General features: G+C 35.8%; 1 protein-coding gene across 5 annotated transcripts in view; it reads left to right on the plus strand.

Moving 5' to 3' along the window:
• LOC105039839 (uncharacterized) overlaps positions 1-10,532 on the plus strand; it is a 32,015-nt gene extending 21,483 nt beyond the window's left edge. For all 5 annotated transcript variants that reach the window (XM_010916128.4, XM_073250402.1, XM_010916129.4 and 2 more), the window contains 13 exons: positions 508-609; positions 695-784; positions 3,766-3,841; positions 3,940-4,039; positions 4,142-4,211; positions 4,421-4,600; positions 4,976-5,098; positions 5,186-5,269; positions 5,430-5,614; positions 5,708-5,846; positions 5,929-5,988; positions 8,517-8,621; positions 10,121-10,532. In XM_010916128.4, the coding sequence (XP_010914430.1) occupies positions 508-609; positions 695-784; positions 3,766-3,841; positions 3,940-4,039; positions 4,142-4,211; positions 4,421-4,600; positions 4,976-5,098; positions 5,186-5,269; positions 5,430-5,614; positions 5,708-5,846; positions 5,929-5,988; positions 8,517-8,621; positions 10,121-10,234 (1,428 nt within the window). In that variant the 3' untranslated portion in view covers positions 10,235-10,532. The remainder of the gene's footprint in view (positions 1-507; positions 610-694; positions 785-3,765; positions 3,842-3,939; positions 4,040-4,141; positions 4,212-4,420; positions 4,601-4,975; positions 5,099-5,185; positions 5,270-5,429; positions 5,615-5,707; positions 5,847-5,928; positions 5,989-8,516; positions 8,622-10,120) is intronic.
• The last annotated feature ends 27 nt before the right edge of the window (positions 10,533-10,559 follow it).

Consider the following 10,559-nt stretch of genomic DNA (forward strand, 5'->3'; position numbering starts at 1 on the left):
TTGAACAAATCCTGGATTTCAAATTACCTGTTATCCAATAAACACTGAAGATTCCTAATAATAAACCAGGATCTCCTACATGGTTAGTTACAAAAGTTTTTTGACAAGCACTCATGGCAATAGGTCGTGGAAACTAAAACCCTATTAATGAATATGAACACATTCCCGCTAGTTTCCGAAAGATATGAATTTGTTTCAAATTAGAAATGGTAACCAATCCCAACACAGACATATTTCCCACCCCAATGGCATTCTAATACTAGTAGTTTAGCTGTCCATATTTCATCCCTTATATCATGGATTTCTTATCATCCTACACTAAATGTTCTGCCTGAATTGAACCTGTCAGTTGTTCTCTTGATGTTACCCTAAACTGGTTGATGAATCTGAATGTCACCTGCTTTGTCTTTATATTTTCCTTGACAGACCAATGGCAGCAATGTTTTTGCTGTCTTTTCCTGTCTGCTTGGTACAGCTTTAATTTTTAAATATTGTGGTGTTGTGCAGGATAACTTTGGTAGGCTTCATGAGAGAAGCAAAGAAATTCCAAAGACCATGAAGCAGCTCACTAGATTATTTCCTAATAAAGTTTCTATCCAACTTCCACAGGTTTTATTTGGCATCCTATTATGTTATGTCATTCGCGCTTTTTAACTTGTAGGAAGTATTTCTTGATATGCTTAAAATATGGCAGGATGAAGCCCAACTTTTAGATTGGAAACAACAATTGGATCGTGATGTTGAAACTCTTAAAGCCAAATCCAATATTCTTAGCATCCGCTCTGTAAGTTTTGAAACTTGTGAAAATTGAGAGTGCTCATTCAGTTCTTTCATTTCTCTTTCACTATTCAAGAAATTATTGTTATTAGTTTTAATGTTGACAATTCTCCTACATCACCAATAACCAGAGAAAGTGAGCTTCCTTTAATCTTGTTTGCCTTTCTTCTTAGTGCTATATCTCCATTTTGAGAAGTTCTGGATGCGCTAGATCCATGCATTGTTGCATTGTGTTCATCATTTTCTGATGGAAAAATATAACTTTCATTATATGAAAAAAAAGCTTGCCACATACATGTAATGGATTGAAGATTTCCCCTCTTCCAGAAGTCCTTTTAAACTGTCTTGGTCTGGATCTAACCTAATACTTTCTGTGAGATCTTGATAATTTATTTGTGGCTTTATGCTCAATAAATTTAATATTTCTGAAAGCAGATTTCTGGTTAAATTGTAAAGGAATAAGTCGAATAAAATCGTTGTAATTTCTTTGTTGTAATGGCTTGAGAATTTGTATACACCATGATGTTGGTTGTTTAGTTTGCTATATTTGTTTATTCTCCATGAATGAATGCATAGATGGCATATACTAAATGCAACCTTAATTAGGCGTTTAATTGAGCCAAACTTGATTAGGCCCAGGTGTAATCAAGTTGGGGTTGTAACTAATTCTGAGCCCGAAATCTGAGATCGATCTTGGGTTGTTTATTATTTGTTTGGGCCTAAGAGAGCCTAATTTTGAGCCAAGCCAATCAAGAGCCCATTTGGAATATCCTTAATGAACTGAAGTTAGTACAAATTTGTATGGAGTTTGAATCAAACTTGGCTTTAGCTTGATCATACTCAGTTCAAGCTTGAATTGAAGTTTAACCTGATTCTAACAATTCAAATAATCAACTAACAGTTGAGTTATCTACTAGTGAGATCATGTATAATAAATTCAAAAGAAAATTAGAAACCATTATCCAAATACATCATCTTTTCATTAAACATAATACTTTATGTAGGTCATTGAATAAATATTTTATATATTATCACTCTCTGGGAGCTAATAATTTAATAATCCATCAATCAGATTTTATATGACCTTACTTCCCCGATAATTGGTTGTTTGGATCTATGTGCCTGAGCTACCAACCAGTCTGGAGTCTTATGTACCTTAGCTTGATCAATAGGGGACTATTTCATGCTCGGTTTGAAATTAGTTTCGAGCCAAAGAACTGGTTTAATCTCTACTTAATTAACTTCAAATCAAGTTCATATTTCAAGCCAAACTCGACCTTCTCAGGTAAATTGACAGCTTTACCCTTAATATGAATTTGTGTGCCTTGAGTTTGGTGAGTGCAAGTTCATATTTCATGCTTTGATAAGAATGGAATTCCCTTGAGAACTTATAGCATTATGATTTTTTTTTTTTTGTGTTAATTCTATATGAGTCCATGCATCAATGGCTTGTATAAACTGTATATACTTGCATCCTTAATATGGCGTCATCTTCCTTGAATCTAGGTGGTGTAAGTGTTTTGTATCCATTGAATGCTGCAGTGACAATTGCATTCCCTTGAAAACTTCCTCCTCAAATTTAATAATATCGATTTAGTGAATGCATTTTTGCACCTATCAGCAAGATCTGTTGTGTGATTATTGTAATCGAGTGATAATATCATCCCTTGGCAAGAAAAATTGCTCGGTCTTATATTTCCGTGACCAAATTTTAAGCCAATGGCTAGTGTTATACCGAAAATTTAACCTTCTTCTTTGTCCATTGTTTTCAAATTGAACATCTATGGTTCACGAACATTCCCTTTCTTTCTCTAGTGGTATCGAACTCCGTCCAATCTTTATTTGACTTTTTTTGAGATCTTGTATTACCCAGTCACCACCAAATCCAGCCTAATGTTGCATGATTCAAATTGCTAGTGTTTCTTACAGCTCCCAAGTACCTTTGCATGGCTTGTAAACCCCTCAATAACACCATATAACATGGTCCTTCTGATTTTGTGATTGATAGGGTTTTAGGTTTCTTTTTTTTTTTTTTTTTTCTTCAAATGGTTATTTAATAGTTCATAAGCTGTGACTAATGCTTAAGGATAGAAAAAACTTTCTAAACTCTGATCTACTTTCCCATAGCCAGTTAAGTGTATTTTTTCCTTGTTTGACTTTAGACATTCTAGTTTACTTCCCTTTTCTAAAATTTGCTCAACTTGATGTTTCTTGGGATTTTCCTCATTTTTGTTTATGTAGCCCATGTTTGAGTTATCCACATTGTGCCTTTCTTTTTGATGTTCTGTTTTCAGCACTAGTGGCCTGTAATATCCTCTTGCACAACTAATTCATTTGTTTTAATGGTGAACATGCTTTAACCATGTTTCTTTTGTTGATTTTACTTTCCATATGTCAGACAACCATACATAATTCTACTTCTGATGGTGTATCACCAAGCAATGCAAATATCACTTGATTTAGTCATCAATCAATTGTCCCTTCGAATAAATCATGTGCATTGTGTCATTGCATATTTCTTAATTATAATCTGGTTAATCAAGATATCTGTATCGTGGTTGTGATGGTTCTGGATGTTATGGACCTCTTCATTCCCCAATTGTTTCGATGGAGAATCAGCCATCTGATCTTTCCTTTGCTCTATATGTTTCTGAATGGATGTTAAAAATCTTAAGGAGATGCCACTGACATAGTCATGGCTGTAAAGTAAATGAAAGTGTGAAATTAACTATTGGTGAGCCTTAAGTTGGTGACCTTTATCTGTTATTATGCTTTTAGCTGGTGTGTTATTTTGTTTTCACATGAGTTTGTTGAATAGTATTGCATATTGACTAAGATGATCTGAAATTAGTCAAGTATTAAATCAGGCTTCTTTTAATCTGTCATTGCAACTGTTCTTTTTTGAATGGGTTTATTGTTGATTGATGATCACCTGTAAGATTATCATTTGCAGTCAGCTAATATCCTTTGACCTTCCATGTTTTACAGTTTCTAAACCGCAGTGGATTAGACTGTAATGATCTTGAAACTATATCCATAAAGGATCAAACACTTTCGAATGAAAGTGAGTTTTTTCTTGGACTTGGTTCTCTTCATCTTGTTTTTACTATGCCAATATGCTTACTATTTTATCTTTTTATCTTTGGTTTTTCTATTTTGCAGATGTGGATAAAATAGTTGGTTTTGCACTTAGTCATCACCTTAAGATCAATAAAATTGAAGCATCTGCCAAGGATGCCAAGCTTGTACTTTCCAGTGACAGGTCTCTATATGTTTGACAAATATTGTGCTGTATTGTACGATGAAACCTAAGACTGATTTTTCCCACTCCTGACACACTAACATTGTTGTCAATGTCTGGCAGCATTAAGCATGGACTAAGTATGCTACAAAGCATCCAAAATGATACTAAGAGTACAAAGAAATCACTCAAGGTCTCTCCCTCCCCCACCCCCTCTCCCCTCTCCCTCTCTCTGTGTATGCTTGTCTGTGTGTATGTGTGCTTTCATCCCCTCCCTCCATGCGTATGTGCGTGTGATATATGCTCTAGCAGTGTGATGCCTTTAACACTTAGTTTTGAGCTCATTAGTTTTGTTCTATTTTAGGGTTTAGTTCCTCTTAATCTTTTGCCTTGACATTCCAGGACGTGGTCACTGAGAATGAATTTGAGAAAAGACTTCTAGCTGATGTTATTCCACCCAATGACATTGGAGTTACTTTTGATGACATTGGTGCGTTAGAGAATGTGAAGGACACATTGAAGGAGTTGGTGATGCTTCCTCTGCAGAGGCCAGAATTGTTCTGCAAAGGACAATTAACAAAGGTATAAGCCTCCTACACGCCATCCAAATATTAGCATGCTTCCTAGTTAGCCGTTCTTGTAGTCCTGGATGATATTTGCTTTTAAACTTCTTACCCATTGTTGGAGAAAATTTGTTTGGTGGAAGACAAGCAACTAAGTTTGCTCACATTCATGGTCTACAACACCTTGATGAAGGTTAAGTTTCCCAGTTGCTCCTGTGGATGTAAATTATGTATGTCTTTGATATTCTCATTGGAAGGATATCAGTTCTTAGACATGTGAGCTCATAAATCTTATTTTTATATGGAAGGCATAAGTGGCATATGTAATGGCTACCTTAGAATGGAAATTATATTTCAAAACTTGACAACATCAGCTTTTCTTCTTGTTTTGCAGCCCTGCAAGGGAATATTGCTCTTTGGTCCTCCTGGTACGGGAAAGACCATGCTTGCTAAAGCTGTTGCAACAGAGGCAGGTGCAAATTTTATCAATATATCAATGTCAAGCATCACCTCGAAGGTATTAATTCATTAAGCATTAGCACTTGACACTGGTTGCATATTTTCTGATTCCTTACAAATCTAATGTGCACCTCATTTGTAACAGTGGTTTGGGGAAGGAGAGAAATATGTAAAAGCAGTTTTCTCATTAGCAAGCAAAATTGCTCCTAGCGTCATTTTTGTTGATGAGGTTAGCAAGTAAATCAGTAAAACCTTTTTCTTCTCTTCACTAATAATTGGTCAGTACTGCCTTCTACTTCAAGCTGCATCATTTTTCATTCTACTTTTTAGAGGCCAATAATTCTGTTGTGTCAATTATTCTTGGTGATTACTTACATTTCCTTGTGCAGGTTGACAGTATGTTGGGCAGGCGAGAAAATCCTGGAGAGCATGAAGCCATGCGCAAGATGAAAAATGAGTTCATGGTAAATTGGGATGGGTTGCGGACAAAAGATAAAGAACGTGTATTGGTGCTTGCTGCCACCAACAGGCCTTTTGACCTTGATGAGGCTGTCATAAGGAGGCTTCCTCGGAGGTAAATACCATCATTTGAAGTTGCATGTGGCAAGTATTACAGGTTTGCAACTTAAATGGTAACGTAATGATTTTAATCTATATATTTGTTTAGGTTAATGGTAAACTTACCAGATGCACCAAATCGAGTAAAGATTCTCAGAGTAATATTAGCCAAAGAGGAGTTAGCACCAGATGTCGATTTGGAAGCACTTGCCAATATGACGGATGGATATTCAGGAAGTGACTTGAAGGTTTGTTTGAATCAATGTTTTGCAATTTCTTCTTTTGGTGGTTTTTTTGAGAATTTGACGTTAAACTTTCTTTTGTTCTCAGAATCTGTGTGTAACTGCTGCACATTGCCCTATTAGAGAAATTCTGGAAAAGGAAAAGAAGGTTTGTATTTATTCTCAGAAATATTTGGTCAATATCTTCTTTTTCCTCCTTTAAGATCTGGGGTAGCTAGTTCTGGTTGTATATCTCTAGTTTGTAAAGCAAGTGGTGATTTTTATTTATGGATCCATTCTTTACTTTCAACTTGTCATCTCACCAAAATTATTTCAACATTTATACATTGTGAGATACATAGGGAGTTCTGCATTTAGGTGAAGATCCTAACTGGATGTTAAGAGTGTAAGAATTTTTTACTTTTGCAGGATATGTTATCTTATCATTTCTTTTAAGATTTTAAGTTCTGATCCTTTATATGTGATCATGTGATGGCTGTTTTTGGTTGCAGAATAATTAGCCTGGAGTAAATGGGTTAACAGAGTCCTAACTTATTGTGGAGTATGCTACCCCATATATGTTGGACTAGTTTACTAAGGGTTATCTCCTAAACAATCTTTGCCTACTTTTAGTGATGCCTATGTTATCCTTGGGATAAGTTACTTTGAAAAGATTGTTGGCAGGTTAAAGTGGAATAGGCTGGTTAAAGTGGTCTAATTCTGCTTTAAACCTATAAGACAACACAGCCTGACATGCATATAATGCTAAATTAGAAAATTCTGGAAACATGAATACTGAAACTTTATATGTAGGATGATGACCCTTGTCCTTGTATGTTTAGTGATCTTTGTTTGTGCTTATGCTATTAAGGTACACTGGAAACGACTACATGATTTATGCTTATCTTAAGATAAGTTATGTTTTTAGCCTGTGTTATCTAATTTATTACTAAAAACTTGACTTTAAGGGCATGTTTGGTTTGTGACTGAAATTGGAATCAGATTGAAATTAGAATTGATTGGAATGGGAATCAGAATGGCTTTATCCGCTGATGTGTTAGATTTGTGACGGAAATCGGAATTAGAATCAGAATGGGATTTGAATACTAGGAGAGAGTAGGGATTGGATTTTGGGGGATTGGAGCATCCCATTCTACCCTAGAATCAGAATGGAATGGGACTCTCTCCAACCAAATGGCTGGAACGAGAGTCACTCAATTCCCATTCCCATTCCGGAGTCCAACTCCCTTCAACCAAACATGCCCTGAGTGGATGTTTTAACTATAGACTATTTTTTTTCATTATTTAAATAACTAATAGTCATTATAGATATATTTTGACAAAGTTTACGTCCATCCAAACAAATAATCATCTTGAAAACGTATTCTTAAATGCATGTGATTTTCATTTGGATCATATCTAGTCTTGGAAAAGTTGTGAAAATCAGAACTAGTAATTTATCAAATTATGATCTATGCATGGGATGGTTATGCTGCTTGTCTAGTTGCTCCTCTTACAGTTACTGGTTTTTATCATTTGAATGGAACACCAACACATGCTCAATCAACTATTTACCCTACTCCTAGACCGATCCCCGCGGGCGGCTGAAAAAGGAAAGAGGAAACGAAAACTGAAAAAAAAAAAAAAGGGATTCCTCTTTACTCTATCCTTTTCCATTGCTGGAACCCTTCTTCCTCAATCATTTTTTATCTCTGCATGGCCAACTTCGTGGAGCCCCTTTCTCCAAGCTTGGTGACATTTATCTGCATTCCCAATTCCAACTCAAGTTCACCTCTGAACCTACTGCTGATAGGTGGGATTGATAGCGTTAATGGCAGTGAGTGGTAGTTGGTGGGGAAAGAAAGTGTATGTTGTTGGCTTGGTGTGCTAAGTTGTTAAAACATTGGTAGGAAGTAGGAACAGCACTTGGATTTGAGATACAGGGAGCGACTATATACCATAGTACTAAGTTCGCATACATGCTCATGCACAATTGCTCACTTACCAGTTTATACCACAGTACCAGTTTGTCTATATTGATCTAGTTTATAAGCTTTCATCTAGTGCTGCAGTCATACATACACACACACACACACACATACATATTAACTCATGCATTTATTATTGTTCTACTTCTATGATGCCTTGGTTTTATTTTGATCACCTCTCTTGCATTAAGCACATAGATGTATACATGTAAAATATCAGACTTCTCATTGTGTTTTTGTTTTGTTTGGATCTCTATGTATGTATTTTTGATTGTTCATGTTGACATTGTGGTGTGCTTGTTAGAGCAAAAAATGATTCTAGAAAGAATGAAAAAAAACAAGAGGGAAGTCATGAGTGGTATGTACATGGTGCGCGCGCGCGCGTGCGTGCATGCATATATGTGGTCATCAAACATTCATATGGTCATCAAAGTGATACATTTTTATCTTACAGCAACTGAGTACTTGAATACAATAATATATTTTAATAGCATGTTGATTTTTTGATTAGTCACAAAAACTAGTGCTCTTTGTTGTTGTGTTTTTGTTTTATTTTGTCTATTATTACAGTTAAATACATTTATTTTGCCATTACATGAATTGCTTCACTAAAATATGCATTTGTTTTTGGTTGGAAGCTGAAATTTGTGCTTCTTTGTTAGTTAATGTTGACATTAATGATCATTCATCCATTATTGTTTTTCTGCAGGAGAGAATTTTGGCATTAGCAGAAGGCAGTCCTTTACCTGCATTGCATGGATGTGACGACATTCGTCCTTTAAGTATGGAGGACATGAAATATGCACATGAGCAGGTTAATGTTATTTTTCTTTAAAAAAAGTTAGCTTGGATTTCCAGCATACCTTGTAACTGTGGCTGGCTTGTAATAACCCAATCTTTTCTGGGTCAAGCATATGTTTCTTTTTCCTTATTTCTTCTCTTTGCAATTTCAAGGTGTTTCATCTTTTGCACGAATCTAGTCTCATTACAATGCTTCCTAGGGCCTGTTCACCATGCCCAGTAGGTGGATGTTGGATAATGGTGACCTGGCTTAAAAGCCACCCTCAACTTGTTTTGGCCGGGCTTTCCCCCATCCTGGTTCTCAAAAAAAAAGGGTCTTCTCAAATATTTTTAACTATCTATTCCTAATTCTTCTTCATCTTGTGTAAGCTAATTCTGTCTTGCTTGCCACTTGTACATGACGTTCTTTGCCCCTGCAGGGAACATCATGTGTCTGCATTATCTCCTTTCTCAAACATTCTGTCCTTGACTATGTTCCTCTGTCATATGGTATCCACAACGCAGATATACATCTCCACATATCCTACTCCAAACATCAGAAATTCCATGGAATTTCTATTTCTTTAAATGTAGAAGCACTGTGGATTTCTTTGCTTTCCCCTCTTTCTGCAAGCATCTACAAGTGCCATCCACTGTTGATATGCTGATTAAATTCAAGGTCTCTCATTAGTAGTGTTCAAACATCAATATTAGCATTCCAGTGGGAGTGCGCAAGTGGGATCTCAAATCTCTTTGATCTCCATTTTCTCCTACTCTGTCTCCTCTAATCAAGTGTACTGAATTCTGATTGTTGTTTTACAATCGGAAAAGAGAGACCCTAGCATCCTATTATGGTACAGAAGATTTTGCTCAACCTTGTTTGTCTAACTATACATACTAGGAAGCACGAACACTTGATTTCACATGCCACTGTATTGCATACAAGCCTAGTGCTGAATATTTTAGGATCCCATTTTGTTTAGAAAGGATACTTACCTGAGATGTCTGGATACATTTTTAAGGTACCCCTGGGATATGTCAGGATGAGGGGACTTATTTTTCTTTTCTAATGAATGTTAAACTTTTTGATGAACATGATGGCTTTCATTGACTGATTGTACTTACAATTTGAGAATTTGAATGTTACATGACGTATGCACTGTGTCATTCTGACATCTAATTATGCTTTTTGGAATTTTTTTAGCATATGTGTAAAGAATATATTTATTCATTTGCATTGTTCTAACTGTATTATATATTTTTTTGAAAGTGTTGTTGAATCATCATGTCTGTATTGTCAAATATGTATCTGGAAATGAATGTCCTTGCTTTATAAGACTGTACATATGTCAGTTTCAAGTCAAGACCTGGCAAAAGCTTGAATGTATATAGAAATAGTTTGATATTAGCAAATAGTGGCTCATCCTTTTTCCCTTTTATCCCTAAAAGACCTTGCTGAAATAGGAATTTATGTTTCATTTACCTTTATGAAAAGAATGACTCTTTTGCTGACTGATTTGTGTGATGATGTAGGTATGCGCTAGTGTATCATCTGAATCCACAAATATGAGTGAGCTTCTCCAATGGAATGAGCTATATGGCGAAGGCGGTTCGAGGAAGAAAACAGCACTCAGCTATTTCATGTAGGAGATATCCATCTGGTGTACAGCCCTTTTTCTCGTACATCCCTTTGGCAAAAGCTCGCAACTTTGGCAGCCGCTATTTGTGGTTTTCCTTCTCAGGCTCCCCATGTATTTAATTTGTGTGTCAAGTCATTTATCAATTTGTAACTTCCAGTAAGTTATCATTTTCATCAGGCTGCTATAAATATAGCCTTTTTTGTCTGTAATATGGCACTTCAGCATGGCTAGAAGCCTCTGTCTGTAAATACCATAGAAATTGCTGAAAGGATTTGATACTGCTACTAGAGTTTTTCCTTCTTTTATTTTTTTTTTGGTTCAAGCGGCAAGTG

The sequence above is a fragment of the Elaeis guineensis genome, chromosome 1, assembly GCF_000442705.2.
Source record: "Elaeis guineensis isolate ETL-2024a chromosome 1, EG11, whole genome shotgun sequence".
NCBI lineage: Eukaryota > Viridiplantae > Streptophyta > Magnoliopsida > Arecales > Arecaceae > Elaeis > Elaeis guineensis.